At 45.6% G+C, this 25,873-nt stretch overlaps 1 protein-coding gene across 1 annotated transcript in view; it reads right to left on the reverse strand.

Annotated features, from left to right (window-relative positions):
* LOC141220396 (uncharacterized) overlaps positions 1 to 25,873 on the reverse strand; it is a 163,367-nt gene that overhangs the window by 21,026 nt on the left and 116,468 nt on the right. The window contains 3 exon segments of the mRNA XM_073666323.1: positions 19,060 to 20,165; positions 25,078 to 25,201; positions 25,625 to 25,807. Coding sequence (XP_073522424.1) covers positions 19,060 to 20,165; positions 25,078 to 25,201; positions 25,625 to 25,807 — 1,413 coding nt within the window.

Genomic DNA, 25,873 nt, shown 5'->3' on the forward strand with positions numbered 1-25,873 from the left:
TGTCCCAGCAGTCACCTCTCCGGTCATCACCCAGAATCCTCCAGTGCTGTCCTGTATAATGTCCCAGCAGTCACCTCTCCGGTCATCACCCAGAATCCTCCAGTGCTGTCCTGTATAATGTCCCAGCAGTCACCTCTCTGGTCATCACCCAGAATCCTCAAGTGCTGTCCTGTATAATGTTCCAGCAGTCACCTCTCCGGTCATCACCCAGAATCCTCCAGTGCTGTCCTGTATAATGTCCCAGCAGTCACCTCTCGGCTCAGCAGCTCAATCATCTTGTTGCTGAGCTCTAGGATCTTCTTCTTCTTCCTCTCATGTATGGGGGGGTGCGGGGGAGGCTCTATGATGGGGTCCGGGCTCCGCCCTCCTGACTCCTGGAGATGGATGATGGGAGTCACACCCTCCCCCGGTGTCTTCCTCACTATTGTGTAATCCTGTGTATGGAGAGAGACACTTAGGGAGAAGAATTCCTTCCCGACTCCAGATCTGACAATCAGTAGAAATCCCGGGATCAATAACCGTCTCCAGTAATCTGGGGCCATAACCTGGAATATTATTACACTCAGGACAGACATTCAGGCCCCTCTACAGCTCTTATAGGGAATCCCCATGACAACTCCTCCTGGCAGAGAGCTGCACACAATCACTGCTCTTACAGTAAAGAATCCTTCTCTTCCTCTTCTGGATTTCCTCTTCCCGATGTCGGACTTGTTCCATAACACAATAAAGCTGATAGAAATGTAGAGGAGTTACCTCTCCGCTCAGCAGGGAGATGATCTCCAGGGTGAAGTGTAATAATCTTCTGGTGGTCTCGTCCTCGTCCATCCTCGGGGTCATTCAGGAGAAGGAGGGATGAGCACTGGATCAGCTGGAGGGATTTCGTCCTGCCGGCGTCTTCATGATAAAGGAGAAGATGGAGATCACAGGGGACAATATAACGACAATCACTGAATTCTGCCCCAAATATCCGACATTTATTAGGAAGAATCTGGAGGAAAAGCCACAAACTCCACCGTGGCCTCCTCCACCGACCTGACCGCTGATTATCAGCCTCGTAGGAGGTCGGTCACCGTGATAACTACACAGCCAGTGGAGGACGGTCACCATGGTAACTACACCGCCAGCGGAGGACGGTCACTGTGGTAACTACACCGCCAGCGGAGAACGGTCACCGTGGTAACTACACCGCCAGCGGAGGACGGTCACCGTGGTAACTACACCGCCAGTGGAGGACGGTCACCGTGGTAACTACACATCCAGCGGGGGGCGGTCACCGTGGTAACTCCACCTCCAGCGGGGGGCGGTCACCGTGGTAACTCCACCTCCAGAAGGGGTCGGTCACCGTGGTAACTCCACCTCCAGCGGGGGGCGGTCACCGTGGTAACTCCACCTCCAGCGGGGGACGGTCACCGTGGTAACTCCACCTCCAGCGGGGGACGGTCACCGTGGTAACTACACCTCCAGCGGGGACGGTCACCGTGGTAACTCCACCTCCAGCGGGGGACGGTCACCGTGGTAACTCCACCTCCAGCGGGGGCGGTGAGGTGAGGAGGAGCCGCTGCACATCCCCCATACAACACTGAGGAGCCGCAGTCACATGGAGCAGGAGCCTCCACAGGAACAGCTCTGATCTCACCCCACACTCTCCTCTCACAGATTCACCACAAACCCTCCCTGTAATCTCACCGGAATGGCGGGAAGCGGGAACCTGCTGCTGGCTGATACCAGAGAGCAAGAGCTGCGCACAACCAGGACGGAGCTGCTGCACTGAGAGAGGGAGGACCTGTGGTGACGTCACCGCCATGTGATCAGGGGGCGGAGCTCAGGAGAGAAGTGGTGATGGACCTGTGGTGACGTCATCGCCATGTGATCAGAGGGCGGAGCTCAGGAGAGGTTGTGAATGACCTGTGGTGACGTCACCGCCATGTGATTAGGGGCGGAGCTCAAGAGAGAGGTGGTGAAGGCCCTGTGGTGACGTCATCGCCATGTGATCAGAGGGCGGGGCTTCGGGTGGTGATTGGCTCCGCAGTGTTTCCTCACAGACTGTAATGATTCTATAAACTATAAAGTTATTATAATGGTGAAGGAGCTGTGATGAGGCTGCGGTCATGTGACAGTGATGACGTCACCGCAGCTCCTCCCCCTCAGGGGTCATTGCCCCGCCCAGATCTGCAGATGATCCCGGCGCAGTCGCTCCTCCGGCTCCTCCTCCCTCTGACGTCACATAGTGGCCGCTTTCTCCAGTGATGAGGATTTCTCCGCTCCCGGAGGTTCTGTAAGTCCAGTAGTCTCATCAGGTTCACATCTATAGTAAGTTCATCTGTTTCCCCAGTCAGGGCTCGCTCTCACTTGTGATTAAATCAGATAAAACATCAGACTCCATTGTACCCATTTAGTCCTATGTTTCTGTGCTCAGTGCTGTTTTGTTATCCAGCTCCGATCGGATCGCATGCACCCATCTAATATACAGGTGCGTGTGAAACATCGCGCTGCACTCAGATACCACCCGAGTGCAGTGCGATTCCCGCCAATGCCAGCAGCAGAGGAGATGGAGATAGTGATTTCCCCGTCCCCTCCGCAGCCGTGCGAGAGGATCAGAGCATGGAGCACTGACATTCGGCTCCCGCTCGCAGCAGAGCAGCAGCGAGTGTCATTAGCATATCGCATCGGGGGTCTCGCATCGCATACCGTACGCTAGTGGGACCCCGGCCTAAGAGATACGTCTGTGTCTTGTATAGCAGAGCGGAGTTGTACAGATACCTGTCTTTACGTAGGCTCAGGTTCTCCCGGGTGCGACTCAGCCTCAGCATCCTCCCGCGCCATCTCCTCCTCTCCATGTTGTTGTGCAGAGTTCTCGGCGCCATCTTGTGATCAGGGTCTGGAGAATTTTTAATATTTTATTTATTATTTTTTTATTAAAATGTTCTAATGCTGATAATTTAGTCGTCCGTTCAGATATTAAAATATTCACCCAATGAGAAATGAAAGCAATTCTAAATCCATAACCCTTCTATGACCTGATCACTGTCTACATACTGAAAAACCAATGAGTATACCGACATTATCACAACATAAGAACCGAAGCCACAAATAGTAATGTGAAAGCTTCTTCCCCGAAATCCAATGTTGCTCTATCCATAAAAAACCTTCATCAAATCTCAACTTCATTCCTGACCCCGATCATTTCTATAACCATAGATGTGTTAGTGCACAATGCGGTATCTGCGCTCCAGCGAGACCACCGTGTCTGTACTGTCTGCAAGAAGAAAGAAGAGAAAGGGGACATTTGTCCCCCAGCTCTACTGACGGACTCACATTATACTCTAGATTCAGGCCTTTAGGAGACAGACGATGTAAAGTCAATATCCAGAAGGCTTCCCTCCTTAATAACCTTCTCTTAATACCGCCTCCTCTCCTAGGAGCACTCACTTGTTCTATCACCTGGTATTTTGTCTCAGACAACGATATCTACGGACTTTCTCAAAATATCCACAAGTGAATTCAGGAGACGTGACTGGGAAAAGAAACCAAAAGGTGAGTCTCCTATGAACTTCATGCTGCAACTGTAATGGAATACTGTGGAGAAAAACGCCTATCGCGAGGACGGCGAGTCCATCTGCGCCCCACTCTGTTTTCAGAGGATGGGACTTTCTGCGATCAATTCGAGCAGATTAATAAGTGTTCCCTGGATTTAATCTTGTTGACTGCTGAGAGACTGCAGGCGGCAGATACAGATTTAAAGGTGGAGATTGTTAAAAATGTAAAATAAACAAATAATATATAAATTAGGTCAATAATTTTTCCTTCCCATTTATGATATACAGAGGAGAATTAGAACGTGTTGTGGGTGAATTATGATATATGTTTTTTAGACTTTGGTGCGTATAGTTAAATGGTACGATGATTATTATCTTACTTGTTTTAACTTCTGCTTTCTCACATCTCGCCCGCCCTTTAACACATTCTGTGCACTCTCTCCATATCCACCCCTCCCCTTCTCCCCTCTCTCATGTATACCTCTGAGGCTCTACTGACATTTCTCACCCACTCCAAACCATCCACTACCTCCATACAGCACGCAAAACGTTCATACATATCATTGCACCACCTGCTCTTTCTATTTTTTTCTCCTCCTAGTCGCTGGCAACATCTCCCCCAACACTGGGCCTCCCTGCACTAGCATACACCACTCTCCTCCAGCTGCATATAGAAACCCTGCTAATCTTATTAACATTCAGTGCATGCCCTCTCCTATTGCTTTCATTGTGCCCTCTGGAACGCACGGTCTGTGTGTAACAAACTAACTGACACTCACGATTTTTTTCTCTCTAATTCCATTAACCTTCTGGCTATTACAAAAATCTGGATCCAGCATTCAGACACCACCGCAGGTGCTGCTCTCTCATTTGGTGGGCTGAAATTTTCACATGCAACCAGACCTGAGAATAGACAGGGTGGAGGTGTTGGTTTGCTCCTTTCACCACAATGTGCTTTCCAGGTCATCCCCCCAGTTCCCTCACTTATGTTTTCTTCCTTTGAAGTCCATACCATCAGACTCTTCAAACCCTTCTCACTGTGAGTGGCAGTTGTGTATCGCCCTCCAGGCTCCTCCCACCAGTTCCTGGATAACTTTGCCAACTGGCTTCTTCACTTTGTATCCTGTGACATCCCCACGCTCATCACAGGAGACTTTAACATCCCCATCGATGATCCCCTCTCCCAATCTGCCTCTCATCTACTTTCTCTAACCTCCTCATTCGGCCTCTCACAGGTTACTCATTCTCCTACACATGAAGACTGGAATACTCTGGACCTGGTTTTCTCCCGTCTCTGCTCGCTGCATGACTTTACTAACTCTCCTCTCCCGCTGTCGGACCACAACCTTCTTTCCTTCTCTGTCAAAAACTGTCTCCTCACCCGGGACACCCCCACTTACCACACTTCTAGGAATACACGTACCATTAATACCCAGCTGCTTATGGACAATCTCCACACATCTTCAGCCCCCATCTCCTCCCTCTTCTGTCCAAACTTGGCATTGTCACACTACAATAATACACTGAAGAGCGCCCTAAATGAAGCAGCACCTTCTACACGCAGAAAGACCCGACGCAGACAACGGCAGCCCTGGCACACAATGCAAACACGCTTTCTTCAGCGTTGCTCAAGGTGCGCTGAGCGTCAGTGGAGAAAATCTCTTTTAGCAGAGGACTTCATCCACTATAAATTCATGCTCTAAACCTATAACTCTGCCCTTCATCTGGCCAAACAATCCTACTTCACCCCTGTCGTCACTGCTTTCTGGTTCTTCTATCCTTTAGTATACAGGCCCGGAGAGAATAAGACACAAAACAGGTAGTATGCGTCAACAGACTCTAACTTTATTACAAAGCATAGGGTTTATATACACCCTGGAGGAAGAAACGGATTTACCATATATGATCCGATCATACATTTCAGCTGTGCAAACAAAGACTGGTTTCTGTTCTCGTGATGCCTATGCTTGTGTTGAAACATTTAATCAGACACATTCTGATGACTAGCAAGGACACGTTAGTTTCTGTTGATACAAGGAAGGAACATTTAGTTGTTGTTTTTGACCTAAGGTAACCGTCAGACTTATATAGCATAGATGGGGTCTTTGAACTTGGGGGACCTCATCTTCTGCTGTAACATTCCGTCCTTTTGTTCCTTCATTTATCAATATGAATCTCTATATTTTCTTTTTCTTTTAGTACAACGCTGAATACACATTAGAAAAAGCTTAAAAACCAAATAAACCGCAAGACACATTAGCAAAACCTGAAAAATAGCTTGCACTATACGAGCCAACCACCCACCGATACCTTTAAACCAATTGGCGTGATTCAGAAAGGAAAATCTCTGTGTGGAATTATTGGCCAAAGTATCTGAGCAGTTCACCCAAAAGTTTATCTCTTCCCATGAGACTGGGGCAGCGAGAAAGGGTATGCTAGTGGACGTCACAGGGGCATGTGTACATATCCAACAATTAGCAATAGTCTGGTTTTGCTCCTTTAGTTCATCGATTAGAGCAAGATGGTGTTTAATGAATCTATTGTCATCTCCATCCGTGGTGCCTAATGTAGTCCTTGCACCTGTGGTCGCAAGGATGCAGGTAAGTATAAACAATGTCTTCATTCTTTGTCCGCTGGTTCTCCTAGTATCTTTTTGCAATGGGACGCGTGGATCCAGGCCTCTTTTCCCTCTAGCTTAACGGCTGTGCTTGTGGTCAGCAGAACTTGAAAGGGTCCGTCAAACCGTGGATCTAGGCTTTTCCTCACGTGTCTTTTTATAACCACCCAGTCTCCAGGTTGCAGCGTATGGCTGCTAGAGTCTTGATCTGGATCTGGAAGAGAACTGAAGACATTATCATGTATTTGCTTAATCTTTTTGTGTAAAGCCCTCACGTAAGAACTTAGCACATGGTTGTTCATTTCTAATGCTTGCGGATAGAAACACCCTAGGCTGGGTACGTTGCCAAGCAATATCTCATATGGAGAGAGTCCAGTCTTTTTATTGGGCATGTATCTTACTGAAAACAGAGCAAGCGGTAAACAATCCGGCCATGGTTTTCCTGTCTCAGCCATGGCTTTCTGAATTTTTAATTTCAATGTCCCATTCAGTCTTTCCACTTTACCACTACTTTGTGGGTGATATGGGGTGTGGAATTCCTAGAGCTGACATGACTTCATTCATTATTTCACCCGTGAAGTGTGTACCTCGGTCACTCTCAATTACCTCTGGTACCCCATACCTGCAGACCACCTCCGCAAGCAGTTTCTTTGCGGTTGCCGCAGCCGTGGCTTTGGCAATCGGGAAAGCCTCTGGTCATCCTGAGAACAAATCAATACAGACCAACACATATTCCCATGATCCTGACTTCGGCAGCTGAATATAATCAATTTGCAGTCTCTGGAATGGATAGAGGGGCCGGGGGGGGGTGTTTGGGTGGTGTTTTAACTACTCTACCCTGATTATGTGTAGCACATATCATGCACCCTTTTATCAGTCGTTCAATACAGGTGGAGAATCCTGGTGACACCCAATATTTCTGCATCACATTCATCACACCCGTTTTAGATTGGTGTACCGGCCCATGTAGTATCTGGGCAGCTGCTGGGCACAGTGCCCTTGGAAGGCATCGTCGTGTCCCTTTCCCCCATACCCCATTTGCTTCATTCAGGCATGCACCTTCCTTCAACCACTTATCAACCTCCTCCTTCAGAGCCTGAGCCTGCATTTGGGATAAGATGTCCTCCGACACAAAGGGGTTTTTAGGGGCACTTATCTGACGTACTGTTGACCCTTGTTGCGGCTTGCAGGCTGCTGTTTTTGCTGCTGCATCTGCCATCGCATTACCTCTGCTTACCTGGTTGGTGCGTCTGGTATGTGCTCTTACCTTTATGACAGCTACTTGTTTGGGTAATTGTAGCGCATCCATTAACTGCTGGACCGTATCAGCATTCTTTATGGGGTGTCCTGCTGCCGTCAGGAAACCTCTTGATTTCCATATTGGACCAAAATCATGCGCTATACCGAATGCGTACCTAGAATCCGTGTAAATGTTAACAACACTACCTTCTGCTAATTTACAGGCCTCGGTTAGGGCCCTGAGTTCGACCTCTTGAGCCGATTGGTGTGGGAGCATTGGTTCTGCCTTGATTACTGCATTGAGGGAGACAACTGCATATCCAGTATGGAAAGTACCTGAATCGTCCTGATGACGGGATCCATCTACAAAAAATTCAAAATCTGCATTTTCTAATTCATGTTCAAATACAGTAGGTAAACCTGCCGTTTCTTGTGCCATCATTTGTACACAGTCATGAGGAACTTCCTCTCTTGGATCTTCCTTAAAAAGCACAGTAACTGACCCCTCCTTCAGATCCGAGAGAGGTAACAAAGTTGCTGGGTTCAAAGTAGTACACCTCTGTAAAGAAACATTGGGAGGCATTAACAATGCACATTGTAACCTGAGATGACGTGCTGCTGAGAGGTGAGCAGGTTGCTCTTGATTCAATATAGTATAGACATCATGAGGTGTTAGCACGGTGAGCAGATGATCTAGAACAATGTCTGCAGATTTGTGGAGTAGCAGTCCAACAGCATGCAGAGCACCTACACAGGATGGTGCACCTCTGGCTACCGCATCTAATCTGCCACTAAAATAGGCAACAGGTCTCTGATTGTCACCATGTGATTGAGTTAAAACTCCTGCTGCATGTCTGGCTTGTTCGTGAAGGTACAGAGTAAATGGGAGCTCATAATTAGGTGTACCCAAAGCTGTAGCTGCCAAAATACGTTTTTTGAGAGAATAAAAACAGTCTATTGCCTCTGGTGTTAGTACAAAAGGTGTTGGGGTAAGACAGTCATAGAGGGGCTGCATTAAAACAGAGACGGCATGAATCCACTGTCTGCAATAGGAAACATGTCCAAGAAAAGTTCTGACGGCTGCAACGTTAATGGGAACGGTGAATGCCTGTACTGCTAGTTTACGTGCATTTGTCAAATGGCGGGCTCCTGGTGTAATGCAATGTCCCAAAAAAGTGACTGAAGATTTACAAAACAAGCTTATCTTTCTACGCCTTGCAGCCAGCGTGATAGAGAAACAACATAAGTGATATAGTTGCGTTATGACATTGTTTCCTGGAGGGGGCACAAATGAGCAGGTCATCGACATATTGCAGAACAACGATATGTGGTTCAGACCATCCCTCCAGTATTTCCTGCAGACTTGCAGTGTACATTGTGGGTGAATTCTGGGCACCCTGTGGCAACACTGTCCATGTATATTGACTGCCCTGGAACGTGAAAGCAAACAGGTACTGGCAGTCAGGGCGTAATGGTACACTGAAAAATGCATTTGCCAAATCGACCTCTGAAAAACAAAGAGAGTTAGAAGGTATCTGTGACAGGAGAGTATGCGGGTTGGGCACAACTGGTGTTAGAAGTTCTGTGGCTTTGTTAACCAACCGGAGGTCATGGACCATTCTATATGCGGCTGGTTGTCCTGGCACGCTCTTTTTCTTTACTGGGAACAGGGGAGTGTTGCAAGGGGACTGGGTTTTGACTTGGACTCCCCTGTGTAGTAATTTTTGGACTTGCCGGGCTATGGCATTCTCCTGAGCCGAGCTAAGGGGATACTGCTTCTGTTGAGGCAAGGTGGCTCCTGGTTTTATATTCACCATTACTGGTTGAACTCTTAACCTACCAACATCTGTGATATCTGAGGCCCAAAAGTCGTAGGGTACAGCCTGCTCCAATATCAGGGGAAAATCGTTTCTCTTCTATGCTGGCAATGTCTAGTGACATAATTTTGCAAAGGGTGCTTGGTTTTAAACCTGGGGTCATGGTGACGGTGCCATCAGGATGATATTCAATATGTGCTTGTAATTGAGACAATACATCGTTTCCCAAAAGGTTACATTAGCCTCGGGGCGATACCATGAGCTGGCTATGTACAATAGCTCCTTGAATTTGCAGGGGAATTCTCTTGGTGACAGGGAGCAGGACAGACGGGGAATTGAAAGGGGTGGCAATGACATGATGTGAAAAATCAGTGTCAGTGTATGGCCAATCACCTTGCGTAATTACTGAATTGTCGGCCCCCGTATCTACTTGGAAATCGATTTCATGTCCCCCTGGTAGGTTCACCTGCACTATACAACTGGGAGTTGGGGGTAAGGGGATGAGGGGGTTCATGTGCAAGCTACCCTCATCCTATGGGGGCGTTGTTTGGTTGGCTGTAGGATCCGTACTCTGAGCATCTGGATACGGGTTGGTCCTACAGTCCTTTCTAAAATGTCCTGGCATTCTACATCCGTAACATAGTCTCTGTCCCCCTCCTACAGTCCATCCTCTGCCTCTGTTGTTTCTGGGGGTCGTCTCTACTATGTGAACTCTGGCAGCTTTCTTTGCCTGTATTATGTCATGCTGTGCCCCCTGAGCTATCCTGGCCAAATCCTCTGCCTTCACTGATCTCCACTCTGGTCTACTTGCTTTTACCTTTTCTGCAATCTCTTTCTTTAGTCCGTTCATGAAAGCACTTGCTAATACCCTCTCACTAGTCTTATTTTCAGGAATGAACCCCATTTCCGACCAAGTCTTCCTTAGAGCCCAAAAGTAGTCTTTGGGGTCCTCTTCCTTACCCTGAACTCGGTCTTCTAGTGTAACCTGCCTTTCTCCCTGCCTGTATTTACATGCTTTTACCAATGCTGTTGTGAACAGGACTCCGGCCGCTGCATTATTGGGTTATGCGTCTTCGGGTCTGGTCCCATTGTTATACTGCTTGTACGTTTCGTCTGTCAACCTATCATAGCGGGCTTCATCTGCCAATTTTCCCTTAATTACCCCTTGTAAATCCAACCTAGTTGCATTGTACGTATCCTGTATGGTTCTTATCATTCTGGCAAAACCCATCGGGGACTGGGACGGATCTGGCAACTGGGAAATCAACGCCAATTGTTCTGAGGGACTCCATGGTCTATACATTAACATTGTACGGGCTTCTTGACCTGGAACAACTGCGTCCCCTACTGCTGCTGCTGCTGCTCCCGGTGCTCCTGGCACAACTACCGTCCTCATTGGGAATAGTCTAGCTGGGTGGGGTCTTGGTCCTCAGCATGCCACACAGATATCTACAGTCAAGGGATTCTGCTGTCCACATCTGGGGCAAACCCAGCAGTTGGGTTCTTGGGAATTCTGGTACTGGGTTGGGGGTGACGTCGGGGGCAGATTGGGAGAAAAATCTGTCATTCCAGTTTTTGTCAGTCTGTAACATCCGTTTCCTAATTCTTCAATTCTCCCTTCAAAATGAGCGCATGCATTCATCCATACATCCACTGTCTCCAACAGACCCTTATCTTTCAGCCATCCATGATAGGAGTTAAAGAAGGATTTCCATTTCTCTCCGTTCATCTCTCCATTTTCATTCATTCCCGCCTTATGCAATATTTTGTCAATTCCAATCAGTGCCTGTTTCCCTTCTCTGCGTACTACTAAGTCTTTGGCTGTAACGCCTTCTTTGGCATTTTGGTTCCCCATTCTTTCGGTTCTCCTCACTCAGAGTAGACTCCTCAGTCACTTAGACAATGGGCCACAAAGATTTCTGAACCACTCCACTACTTGCCCTCCAGGACTTATACGCAACCAGAAAAACAGACCAAAAACACCGATCCCGAAACACACCCACAGCACAATCATCGGATCCATGCTGTCATTCTTACGTTTTTCCAAAGGATAGAAGGCAGGACTGACAATTTATCTGAGGGGATTCTACTGTTTCAAAGGGACCTGAGGCAGACAACAATCTGTGAATTACCTGGGAGCCGACCGCTCGGGGGTGAGGGAGTCTCTTCTATGTAGTGATATAATTTAGGTAGAATATAACAGTTATTCTTACCTCAGCGCTGTATATATCACCAACAGAGAGCTTCGCTCGTCCCACATCTCGGACCGGTCGAGCACCCCTGGGCAGATTAACTCAGGTCCCTGTTCGGGCGCCAGCTTGTCGTCACTGCTTTCTGGTTCTTCTATCCTTTAGTATACAGGCCCGGAGAGAATAAGACACAAGACAGGTAGTATGCGTCAACAAACTCTAACTTTATTACAAAGCATAGGGTTTATATACACTCTGGAGGAAGAAACGGATTTACCATATATGGTCCGATCATACAATTTAGCTGTGCAAACAAAGACCGGTTTCTGTTCTCGTGATGCCTATGCTTGTGTTGAAACATTTAATCAGACACATTCTGATGACTAGCAAGGACACGTTAGTTTCTATTGATACAAGGAAGGAACATTTAGTTGTTGTTTTTGACCTAAGGTAACCGTCAGACTTATATAGCATAGATGGGGTCTTTGAACTTGGGGGACCTCATCTTCTGCTATAACACCCCCCTCATCACTTCACTGTCCAACAATCCAAAATGACTTTTTGAAACCTTAAACTCCCTCCTGAAACCTAATGCACAGGCCCCCACCACCAACCTCAGCGGTGAGGATCTGGCCACTTATTTCCTAGAAAAAATCAACCACATCCATCAGGTCATTTTGGTCCAATCTCCTCAGTGCCTGGATCCCCTTCCCTGCCGCACTTCAAGCTCACTAGCCATCTTTGAGCCTGTTACAGAAGAAGAAGTTACCCAGCTCCTCACTTCTTCTCGACCTACAACCTGCAACAGTGACCCCATTCCTTCACATCTGCAGTCTCTCTCACCGGTGGTCACCACTCACCTGACTAAAATATTTAACCTCTCTCTTTCTTCATGTATCTTTCCCTCCTCATTTAAACACGCCATCATAACCCCTTTACTTAAAAAGCTATCCCTGGACCAGAACTGCGCTGCTAACTACAGACCTGTCTCTAATCTTCCTTAAATCTCTAAACTCCTGGAATGCTTGGTCCATTCCCGTCTAATCCACTATCTCTCAGATAACTCTCTCCTCGACCCTCTACAATCTGGTTTCCGCTCCTTACACTCCACTGAAACTGCCCTTACTAAAGTCTCTAATGATCTACTAACAGCTAAATCCAAAGGTCACTGCTCCCTGCTGATTCTCCTGGATCTCTCTGCCGCATTTGACACTGTGGATCACCAGCTCCTCCTCACTATGCTCCGCTCTATAGGCCTCAAGGAAACCGTTCTCTCCTGGTTCTCCTCCTACCTCTTTGACCGCTCCTTCACTGTATCTTTTGCCGGCTCCTCTTCCTCTCCTCGTCCCCTTACTATCGGGGTCCCGCAGGGATCAGTCCTATGCCCCCTCCTCTTCTCTCTATACACTGCCCCTATTGGACTAACAATCAGCAGATTTGGGTTCCAGTATCATCTCTATGCTGACACCTCTTCACCTGACATCACCCCTACCCTAATACAAAATACTAAGGATTGTCTGTCCGCTGTCTCTAACATCATGTCCTCCCTCTATCTTAAACTGAATCTCTACAAAACTGAACTTCTTGTGTTTCTCCCCTCTACTAACCTAACTCTACCTAACATCGAAATTACCTTGGATGGTATAACCATAACCCCCAAGCAGCACGCCCGCTGCCTTGGGGTCATATTCGACACTAACCTTTCCTTTATTCCCTATATCCGATCACTCACTCACTCTTGTCACCTGCATCTTAAAAACATCTCCAGAATCCGACCTTTTCTCACCTTTGAAACTGCTAAAACTCTGACTGTCGCTCTTATTTACTCTCGTTTGGACTACTGCAACTCTCTTCTGATCGGTCTCCCTCTTACCAAACTTTCTCCTCTCCAATCCGTCCTGAATGCGGCAGCCAGGGTCGTATTTCTGTCCAGCCGCTTCACCGATGCCTCCATCTTGTGCCAGTCATTACACTGGTTGCCCATTCGCTACAGGGTCCAATATAAAGTCATAGCTCTCACCCACAAAGCTCTCCACAGTTCGGCACCGCCTTATATCTCCTCTCTCATCTCTGTCTATCGCCCTACACGTGCCCTCCGTTCTACAAATGACCTAACATCCCTCATAATCTGAACCTCGCACCTCCGTCTCCAAGACTTCTCTCGTGCTGTGCCAGTTCTCTGGAATGCTCTACCCCAGGCGATCTGACTGATACCTAGCCCCCATGTCTTCAAGCGCGCTTTAAAAACCCATATCTTTAAACAAGCCGACCACCTCAACTACTCAGTAAACAAACTTTCCCCTTTTTCCTCCTTCTAAATATTATTCAGAATCTGCTCCCTACTCTTCATCTGTCTCCACACCCTCCATGCACACGATAACTGCACTCGATACTTGATTATTGCACTTATACATACGGGCTGATGACCGGATCATGCAGCTTTATATAAAAATCCCTATTTATTATAATTGCCCGACCTGAAATAACAAGTGCTTTTCACCTATTGTGTCCCCCCATTCCCTTGTAGATTGTAAGCGTGCGAGCGGCCGGACCCTCGCTCCTAATGTAACTGTTTAAACTGTCTTACCTTGTATTGAATTTATTGTTTGTACATGTCCCCGTTTAATTGTAAAGTGCTGCGGAATATGTTGGCGCTATATAAGTAAAACTTATTATTATCTTTTTTTTGCATTTCCTACAGTGCTTGCCAAAAGTATTGGCACCCCTGCAATTCTGTCAGATAATACTCAGTTTCTTCCTGAAAATGATTGCAATCACAAATTCTTTGGTATTATTCTCTTCATTTAATTTGTCTTCAATGAAAAAACACAAAAAGAATTGTCCTAAAGCCAAATTTGATATAATTCCACACCAAACCTAAAAAAGGGGGTGGACAAAAGTATTGGCACCCTTTTAAAAATCATGTGATGCTTCTCTAATTCGTGTAATTAACAGCACCTGTAACTTACCTGTGGCACCTAACAAGTGTTGGCAATAACTAAATCACACTTGCAGCCAGTTAACATGGATTAAAGTTGACTCAACCTCTGTCCTGTGTCCTTGTGTGTACCACATTGAGCATGGAGAAAAGAAAGAAGACCAAAGAACTGTCTGAGGACTTGAGAAACCAAATTGTGAGGAAGCATGAGCAATCTCAAGGCTACAAGTCCATCTCCAAAGACCTGAATGTTCCTGTGTCTTCCGTGCGCAGTGTCATCAAGAAGTGTAAAGTCCATGGCACTGTGGCTAACCTCCCTAGATGTGGACGGAAAAGAAAAATTGACGAGCGATTTCAACGCAAGATTGTGTGGATGGTGGATAAAGAACCTCGACTAACATCCAAACAAGTTCAAGCTGCCCTGCAGTCCGAGGGTACAACAGTGTCAACCCGTACTATCCGTCGGCGTCTGAATGAAAAGGGACTGTATGGTAGGATACCCAGGAAGACCCCACTTCTTACCCCGAGACATAAAAAAGCCAGGCTGTAGTTTGCCAAAACTTACCTGAGAAAGCCTAAAACGTTTTGGAAGAATGTTCTCTGGTCAGATGAGACAAAAGTAGAGATTTTTGGCAAAAAGCATCAACATAGAGTGTACAGGAAAAAAAAAAGAGGCATTCAAAGAAAAGAACACGGTCCCTACAGTCAAACATGGCGGAGGTTCCCTGATGTTTTGGAGTTGCTTTGCTGCCTCTGGCACTGAACTGCTTGACCGTGTGCAGGGCATTATGAAGTCTGAAGACTACTAACAAATTTTGCAGCATAATGTAGGGCCCAGTGTGAGAAAGCTGGGTCTCCCTCAGAGGTCATGGCTCTTCCTGCAGGACAATGACCTAAAACACACTTCTAAAGGCACTATAAAATGGTTTTAGAGAAAGCACTGGAGACTTCTAAGGTGGCCAGCAATGAGTCCAGACCCGAATCCCATAGAACACCTGTGGAGAGATCTCAAAATGGCAGTTTGGAGAAGGCAACCTTCAAATATCAGGGACCTGGAGCAGTTTGCCAAAGAAGAATGGTCTACAATTCCAGCAGAGCATTGTAAGAAACTCATTGATGGTTACCGGAAGCGGTTGTTCCCAGTTATTTTGGCTAAAGGTTGTGCAACCAAGTATTAGGCTGAGGGTGCCAATACTTTTGTCAGGCCCTTTTTTGGAGTTTTGTGTGAAATGATCAATGATTTGATTTTTGCTTCATTCTATTTTGTGTTTTATTCCTTGCAAGCAAATTAAATGAAGATAATAAGACCAAAGAATTTGTGATTGCAATCATTTTCAGGAAGAAACTGAGTACTTTTGGCCAGCAGTGTATATACGCCTATATATATATTTGTGGCAATGTGTATTGGTGTAAAATAAAATATTTAATTTGATAGTTATTATACTTTGTTATGGACGTTTTTTCATCTTTGTGTATATACACTGCTCAAAAAAATAAAGGGAACACTGAAATAACCCATCCTAGATCTGAATGAATGAAATATTCTCATTGAATACTTTGTTCTGTACAAAGTGGAAAAACACACTACAGGCTGATCCAACTTTGATGTAATGTCCTTAAAACAAGTCAAAATGAGGCTGAGTATTGTGTGTGGCCTCCACGTGCCTGTATGACCTCCCTACAATGCCTGGGCATGCTCCTGATGAGGTTGAGTATTGTGTGTGGCCTCCACGTGCCTGTATGACCTCCCTACAACGCCTGGGCATGCTCCTGATGAGGTTGCCGATGGTCTCCTGTGGGATCTCCTCCCAGACCTGGACTAAAGCATCCGCCAACTCCTGGACAGTCTGTGGTGCAACGTGATGACGGTGGATGGAGCGAGACATGATGTGCTCAATCGGATTCAGGTCTGGGGGAACGGGCGGCCAGTCCATAGCTTCAATGCCTTCATCTTGCAGGAACTGCTGACACACTCCAGCCACATGAGGTCTGGCATTGTCCTGCATTAGGAGGAACCCAGGGCCAACCGCACCAGCATATGGTCTCACAAGGGGTCTGAGGATCTCATCTCGGTACCTAATGGAAGTCAGGCTACCTCTGGCGAGCACATGGAGGGCAGTGCGGCCCTCCAAAGAAATGCCACCCCACACCATTACTGACCCACTGCCAAACCGGTCATGCTGAAGGATGTTGCAGGCTGCAGATCGCTCTCCACGGCGTTTCCAGACTCTGTCACGTCTGTCACATGTGCTCAGTGTGAACCTGCTTTCATCTGTGAAGAGCACAGGGCGCCAGTGGCGACTTTGCCAATCCTGGTGTTCTGTGGCAAATGCCAAGCGCCCTGCACGGTGTTGGGCTGTGAGCACAACCCCCATCTGTGGACGTCGGGCCCTCATACCACCCTCATGCAGTCGGTTTCTGTTTGTGCAGACACATGCACATTTGTGGCCTGCTGGAGGTCATTTTGCAGGGCTCTGGCAGTGCTCCTCCTTGCACAAAGGCGGAGGTAGCGGTCCTGCTTCTGTGTTGTTGCCCTCCTACGACCCCCTCCACGTCTCCTGGTGTACTGGCCTATCTCCTGGTAGCGCCTCCAGCCTTTGGACACTATGCTGACAGACACAGCAAACCTTCTTGCCACAGCTCGCATTGATGTGCCATCCTGGATGAGCTGCACTACCTGAGCAACTTCTGTGGGTTGTAGAGTCCGTCTCATGCTACCACGAGTGTGAAAGCACAACCAATATTCAAAACTGACCAAAACATCAGCCAGAAAGCATTGGTACTGAGATGTGGTCTGTGGTCCCCACCTGCAGAACCACTCCTTTGAGGGTGTCTTGATAATTGCCAATAATTTCCATCTATTGTCTATTCCATTTGCACAACACCATGTGAAATTGATTGTCAATCAGTGTTGCTTCCTAAGTGGACAGTTTGATTTCACAGAAGTTTGACTTACTTGGAGTTATATTCTGTTGTGTAAGTGTTCCCTTTATTTTTCTGAGCAGTGTATATTTTATATAATGAGACTAATATGATTATATGAATGTTTGTAGTTTTCTTCATTTTTTTATTTCATTGATGTCATTTCCTTGTTTTTTTTTCTATATAAATGTTGTATTTCTATGTGATTGGCCACAATTGACAAAAGCTCTGGAGGAGCTGAAACGTTTTGCAGATCTGTGGATGTGGAATAAATGATTGACTACAGGTGAGTGTCGGGATCTCTTTCCTTTCCCTCTCCATTACTAACCTGAGGGCTTGAAGACAGCTGTGTTTTATGACAAATCACAGCTGTCATCAACCCTAACCACCATTACCCCGATTGCCACCGCACCAGGGCCATCGTGAAGAGCCGTGCAAAGCACCTAAATTGGTGCGCCATTTCTGAGGCGGCTGAGGGCTGGTATTTTTAGGCTGGGAAGGGCCCAATAACCGAGGACCTTCCCACCCTGATAATATCCGCTCACAGCATATGTGACCATAGGGTTAATGTAGACATACTTGCACATGTCCATTTGGGGCTGGGGGTCTCCGCTGTGCATTAGACCCTATGATGTGTATAAGAAGCCGGTTACTGGTGATTTATTATGTCATGAAGAAGAACTGAACACAAATACCAGGTAGAAACGCAGAGATGTTTTGCTCCTGTTTTTTAATGTTTCTATGATTTTAATTTGATTTGTTCAATAAAAGTTTTTGGTTTTATTCACACTGGAAAACAAGTGCTGGATTATCAGTAACTTTCTTTGTCCCGTCCATTCCTTCCCAACTGTGATTTTTCATCCAAGCATTGAGAGATGAGCTGAAAGCAGACATATTTTTCTATAGAGGAATGGCAGACATGGGTGTTGTCCACATAGAAAGCCTCTCCTAAATCCCATACACAAAAAAGCCGCCCTACAATCTGCCAGGACACATGCGGAAACATATGAAGACTCCTGGGACTTTATTCTCTGGAGTGATGAGACCAAGATAAAGGTTTTTTTTGGAACTGATGGCTTCAAAACTGTATGACATTGAAGAGGTGAGGAATACAATGAGAATGCATGGGGTCTACAGTGAGACCTGGTGGTGGCCGTGTCCTTATGTGCGCTGCATGAGGGGCTACATTTCATTGATGGTATCTTGAATTCACAGATGTTCTGCTCTGTAGTGACAGAAAAGATGCTGCCATCACTCTGTTCCCTTGGTAGGCCACTGTTACATTTCTGAAGAACAGGGTGACAGTGATTCAGTGGCCAAGTGTCTCCTGATCTGAACCCAACCAAACACCTATGGGGGATTCTGAAGAGACAAGTTGTCATCGCTCCATCCAGCATCCAGGCTCTAAGAGCTCGTTATCGAAAGAGAGAGAAAAGATAGATGTAGTATTGTCACTAACTTGTTCATTCCAGGCCTAGAAAACTTGGTGCCGTCCTTTAAAATTATGGAGGCCATACAAAATAATAGATGTAGTAGCTTTTGATGTGGGGTGTACTCATTTTTGCATCAACTAATTAAAGTAAAACTGAAGATTTTGTAATGAGAGTTATATTATTACCTTTTACTTTCATGTTTTGATTACAAAAAAATGTTCTATGAAACTTAGTGTTGGCAAAATTTTAGAAATTGATCTTGTGTTCAGTGAGCTATTAAATAAAATCTTACTCATCAAAGGGGGTGTACTCCTTTATGCTGAACAATGTTTATTAAACTTTATAAAACACAGTGAACATAATTACACTTTCTTTCCCATATGACTTCTCTCATGTTTTACAAGGTATGATTTATGTATAAAAGATTTCCCACATTCTGAACATGAATACGGCTTCTCTCCTGTGTGAATTCTCTCATGTGCAGCAAGAATTGATTTACGCATAAAAGATTTTCCACATTCTGAACATGAATACGGCTTCTCTCCTGTGTGACTTATCTCATGCTGCACAAGATAATTTTTTTTTGTAAAGCATTTCCCACATTCTGAACATGAATACGGCTTCTCTCCTGTGTGAGTTCTCTGATGAGTAACAAGCTGTGATTTACCTGTAAAGCATTTTCCACATTGTAAACATGAAAACGGTTTCTCCCCGGTGTGATTTCTTTGATGTTTAACAAGCTCTGATTTATATATAAAGCATTTCCCACATTCTGAACAAGAAAATGGCTTTTCTCCTGTATGAATTCTGTTATGTGCAGCAAGAGTTGATTTACGCACAAAAGACTTCCCACATTCTGAACATGAATACGGCTTCTCTCCTGTGTGACTTCTCTCATGCTGCACAAGATAATTTTTTTTTGTAAAGCATTTCCCACATTCTGAACATGAATACGGCTTCTCTCCTGTGTGAGTTCTCTGATGAGTAACAAGCTCTGATTTACTTTTGAAACATTTCCCACATTCTGAACAAGAAAATGGCTTTTCTCCTGTATGAATTCTCTTATGAGCAGAAAGATTTGATTTACACATAAAAGATTTCCAGCATTCTGAACATGAATACGGCTTATCTCCTGTGTGAATTCTCTCATGTATAACAAATTGTGATTTATATGTAAAGCATTTCCCACATTCTGAACAGGAGTATGGCTTTTTTCCTTTGTGTTTTCTGTGTGTTAAAAAATCTGAGCTTTTTGTAAATTGCTTGTCACACTGAAATCTTGAATCCACTTTGCCCCCTGGACTTTCGGTAATAATGTGAGATGATTCCTCATGATTAGGAGGATTATAAGAAAGTGAAGTGCTGTGAAGTCCAGGAGGTGCAGGAAGTGTGGTGAGGTTCTCTCCATTAGAGTGCTTCATGAGATCTTCTTTTTTACAATTTAGTGATGAACCGTTATTCTCACAAGGATTTCCTATTAGGATGAAAGATAAATTAGATGTGAGTTTTTTTCTTCAACACAAAAGAGATTTCTGAATGTATTTTCTGGATCTCACAATGAAGACCCTCGTCAGTGAAAGTACCGGTAATAAGGAGGACAACTACATGCCATAACATTAACACAATGACAGGTAAAGTGAATAACACTTATAAACTGGTGACATTGGCACAAGTCAGGGGTGGCAGAGACTAGACAGCAAATAGTTCTTTAAGTGGTAATTCCTGATGACAGGTTCCCTTAATGTACCTCTGGTGCCATTTCACTCTCTCAAGCTTCATATCTTGCCCTTAGTGTAGAAAAGTGTCCACGCAATTAAAGAAGTTGTCCACTACTATTAAAAATTCCCCCAATGTAATTAACCCGTTGAGAGAAGTTTTCTTTTAATTACCTAGCTTTGTCTTTATTGTCTGCGAGCGGCGCTATCGCTGGACACTCACCGGCATCACGCGACCCCCGGCTGCAGCCGGCTCTTGCTTCCCCTGATGTCACGTCAAGTGAGGCGTGACTCGGTGATGCGATCCCCGCGGTGGATGCCAGGCTGTGGGTGGGGTTACCCCGCGCGTCACACCCAGCATCCACCGCACACTTTCCCAATGAATGCAAGGTAATTGTGATTCACAAAATGTTAGGAGCGCTATTTGACTCTTGGAGAACAAACTTTAGTAGAACAGCTTGCAGACTCCATATCCAGAGCCCCTAAGTGGCAGAAGAGCAGAATCCCCCCTCAAGTGACACCAGTTTTGAAATTACACCCCTATGGAAATGTATCTACAGGTGTAGTGATGAATTTGACTCCATGGGTGCTTTCCAGAAACGAGCAGTAATGAATGTTGCGAAGTGAAAATGCAAATATTTTATTACAGTGGCCAGTACATTGTAGTGTCCGGTACATTGTAGTGCCCTTACGTTGTAGCGCCCAGTACATGATTCCCAGCTAGTGCTTTCTGGAGAAATAAATTGTCTCTCCTCGCTACAGTAATGCCAAACATGTGGATGCTAACTGCACACTGTGGGGCCCAGGAGGGGGGGGGGCATTTGGATTTGGGAGCGCAGATGTCACTGGATTTCTTTAAGTGGGAGCCAAGTCACTTTTCCAGAGTGCTACCAGTGATATAGACACCCCCTATATTACTGTTTACAGATGATGAACCTGAGTGGTGACTTGTTTTTTGTGGGTTGAGTAGAAGCTCTTAATGGTGGCATTTTGGGGTACAGAACATTTTGGAGCATATTTATCCTGTGCTGTACGCTGAACACTTACAGTGGGTACGGAAAGTATTCAGACCCCTTTACATTTTTCACTCTTTGTTTCATTGCAGTAAATTCTAAAAAGTTCCTTTATTTTACTCATTAAAGTACACTTTGCACCCCATCTTGACTGAAAAAAAAGCAGAAATGCAGACAATTTTGCAAATTTATTAAAAAAGAAAAACTGAAACATCACATGGTCATAAGTATTAAAATCCTTCGCTCAGACACTCATATTTAAGTTACATGCTGTCCATTTCCTTGTGATCCTCCGTGAGATGGTTCTACTCCTTCATTGGAGTCCAGCTGTGTTTAATTAAACTTATAGGACTTGATTTTGAAAGACACCCACCTGTCTATATAAGACCTCACAGCTCACAGTGCATGTCAGACCAAATGAGAATCATCAGCTCAAAGGAACTGCCCAAGTAGCTCAGAGACAGAATTGTGGCAAGGCACAGATCTGGCCAAGGTTTCAAAAGAATTTCGGCATTACTCAAAGTTCCTAAGAGCACAGTGGCCTTCATAATCCTTAAATGGAAGAAGTTTGGGACCACCAGAAGTCTTCCTAGACCTGGCCGTCCAGCCAAACTGAGCTATCATGGGAGAAGAGCCTTGGTAGGAGAGGTAAAGAAAAACCCCAAGATTACTGTGGCTGAGCTCCAGCGATGCAGTAGGGAGAAAGCTCACAAAAGTCAACGATCACTGCAGCCCTCCACGAGTCGGGCCTTTATGACAGAGTGGCCAGATGGAAGGATCTACTCAGTGCAAGACATATGAAAGCCCACATAGAGTTTGCTCAAAAACACATGAAGGACTCACAGACTATGAGAAATAAGATTATCTGGTCTGATGAGACGAAGATAGAACTTCTTGGTGATAATTCTAAGCGGTATGTGTGGAGAAAACCTGGCACTGCTCATGACCTGCCCAATACAATCCCTACAGTGAAACATGGTGGTGGCAGCATCATACTATGGGGGTATTTTTCAGCTGCAGGCACAGGATGACTGGTTGCAATTGAAGGAAACATGAAAGCAGCCAAGTACAGAGATATCCTGGGTGAAAACCTCTTCTAGAGTGCTGTGGATCTCAGACTTGGCCGAAGGTTCACCTTCCAACAAGACAGTGACCCTAAGCACACAGCTAAAATGACAAAGGAGTGGCTTCAGAACAACTCTGTGACCATTCTTGATTGGCCCAGCCAGAGCCCTGACCTAAACCCAATTGAGCATCTCTGGAGAGACCTGAAAATGTCTGTCCATCAATGTTCACCATCCAACCTGATGGAACTGGAGAGGATCTGCAAGGAAGAATGGAAGAGGATCCCCAAATCCAGGGGTGAAAAACTTGTTGCATCATTCCCAAGAAGACTCATGGCTGTACTAGCTCAAAAGGGGCTTCTACTCAATACTGAGCAAAGGGTCTGAATACTTATGACCATGTGATATTTCAGTTTTTCTTTTATAATAAATTTGCAAAAATGTCTACATTTCTGGGGTTTTTTTCAGTCAAGATGGGGTGCAGCGTGTACTATAATGAGAAAAAAAATGAACTTTTTAGAACTTACCGAATAGCTGCAATGAAACAAAGAGTGAAAAATGTAAAGGGGTCTGAATACTTTCCGTACCCACTGTACATCGGGGTTTCCATCTAAATCTACAAAATACATGATTCAGATGACACCCCCGAGGGATCCATTCGGAATAATGAGGCAGCAGAGTTACACCGGACTCCGTCTAGCCTCCGGTCGACTGCGCTTTTATGCACGCTTAAAAAGATGGACATCACTGGATCATAGGCCAGACGGCGTCCACAGAGCCTCATTATACGGAATCTTCCCCCGGGGTTCTGTCCGAATCGCAAGCTCAGTCATTTATATGGCAGCATGAGACTTGTGTAAGAACAATATGAAAATAAAAGAGGGAAGTAATATTAAAAACACAATTAGGAAAATTAAAAATGTACTTATTAAATCATTAAGACGAGGTGTGAATGCGGCCCAGTTATTCATCGGTGCGCAACCGGACAGTTGTTGAAGAGATGTGTCTGCTGCTAGAACTCTGTGTGGCATTGACCTGGTCTCTAATCTGAGCTGCTGTTAACCTGCGATTTCTGAGGCTGGTGACTCGGATAAACTTATCCTCAGAAGCAGAGGTGACTCTTGGTCTTCCTTTCCTGGGGCGGTCCTCATGTGAGCCAGTTTCTTTGTAGCGCTTGATGGTTTTTGCAACTGCACTTGGGGACACTTTCAAAGTTTGCCCAATTTTTCGCACTGACTGACCTTCATTTCTTAAAGTAATGATGGCCACTCGTTTTTCTTTACTTAGAATTTGTATTATGGCAAGAAAAAAGCAGCTCCTTCATTTCTTAAAGTAATGATGGCCACTCGTTTTTCTTTACTTAGAATTTGTATTATGGCAAGAAAAAAGCAGCTAACAGTCTATTCAGTAGGACTATCAGCTGTGTATCCATCTGACTTCTGCACAACACAATTGATGGTCCCAACCCCATTTATAAGGCAAGAATTCCCACTTATTAAACCTGACAGGGCACACCTGTGAAGTGAAAACCATTTCCGGTGACTACCTCTTGAAGCTCATCAAGAGAATGCCAAGAGTGTGCAAAGCAGTCATCAAAGCAAAAGGTGGCTACTTTGAAGAACCTAGAATATAAGACATATTTTCAGTTGTTTCACACTTTTTTGTTAAGTATATAATTCCACATGTGTTAATTCATAGTTTTGATGCCTTCAGTGTGAATGTACAATTTTCAAAGTCATGAAAATACAGAAAAATCTTTAAATGAGGTCTGTCCAAACTTTTGGTCTGTACTGTGTATATATATATATATATATATATATATATATATATATATATATATATATATATATTATTTGGCAGTTTCACATCAGGTTTTATCTCACACGGTAAACGTCAAAAGAAAAAAACACATCAAAAACACCTCCCCAAAAAGTCAATGAAAAAACAATGATCAAAAAAGTCACCAACAAAAAGGTCAGCGCGCCATTCAAAAAGAGAAGCCCTCACACAGCTCCGATAACGGAAGATAAAGTGATGGGTGTCAGCAACAGTTCTGAATATTTAACCCATAAAATATATTCTAAAAAATAAACCTGACAAGTTTGGAATTGCTGTAACTGTACTGACCTGGAAAATGGCAGCGACGTCGTTCTTACCGCCCAATAAATGCTGAGAAACAAAACCCAAAAAGCAAGAAGCCCGACCACGACTGATGACGACATTGAGCCGGCACAGATTCAGAGGGACGGACGAGCGACAGCGGATTAGGGGGAAAATCATCAGTAAATTAACCCCGACTCTGCTGAGTAACAATCAACGGACAGAAGCGCTGGGACATCTGCTGACAAAATGTGACCGATGCTCTAAGGAAGGTGAAAGATTCTGAAAGAAGCCGCCGAGGACGAAGACTCAAGACTGATGAAGACGACAGAGGAGAAATCGGGACTCACAGATCAGAAGAGAATAATCAGGGAATGAAAGCTGTGAGAAAATGTAGAGAAAACCAGAGCAAGTCTGGAGAAAAATCATCTATTATAGGACGAGGCCGAGAGATGTCATCACATCCACCGGAGCCAACAAGAGTCTCCTCTCACCTGGTGATGTCAGAGGCCGGAGCTCCTCCATCATCACCTCCTGGTACCGATCCTGGTGTCCTTCTAGATACTCCCACTCCTCCATGGAGAGATAGACAGCGACGTCCTGACACCTTATAGGAACCTGACAACAACGACACCGTCATCACCCAGAATCCTCCAGTGCTGTCCTGTATAATGTCCCAGCAGTCACCTCTCCGCTCATCACCCAGAATCCTCCAGTGCTGTCCTGTATAATGTCCCAGCAGTCACCTCTCCAGTCATCACCCAGAATCCTCCAGTGCTCTCCTGTATAATGTCCCAGCAGTCACCTCTCCACTCATCACCCAGAATCCTCCAGTGCTGTCCTGTATAATGTCCCAGCAGTCACCTCTCCGGTCATCACCCACAATCCTCCAGTGCCATCCTGTATAATGTCCCAGCAGTCACCTCTCCGCTCATCACCCAGAATCCTCCAGTGCTGTCCTGTATAATGTCCCAGCAGTCACCTCTCCGGTCATCACCCAGAATCCTCCAGTGCCGTCCTGTATAATGTCCCAGCAGTCACCTCTCCGCTCAGCAGCTCAATCATCTTGTTGCTGAGCTCTAGGATCTTCTTCTTCCTCCTCTCATGTATCGGGGGGTGCGGGGGAGGCTGTGTTATGGGGTCCGGGCTCCGCCCTCCTGACTCCTGGAGATGGATGATGGGAGTCACACCCTCCCTCGGTGTCTTCCTCACTATTGTGTAATCCTGTGTATGGAGAGAGACACTTAGGGAGAAGAATTCTTTCCCGACTCCAGATCTGACAATCAGTAG

This window comes from Phyllobates terribilis, unplaced genomic scaffold, assembly GCF_046119375.1.
Source record: "Phyllobates terribilis strain yellow unplaced genomic scaffold, ASM4611937v1 Scaffold_291__1_contigs__length_2406647, whole genome shotgun sequence".
Taxonomy (NCBI): domain Eukaryota; kingdom Metazoa; phylum Chordata; class Amphibia; order Anura; family Dendrobatidae; genus Phyllobates; species Phyllobates terribilis.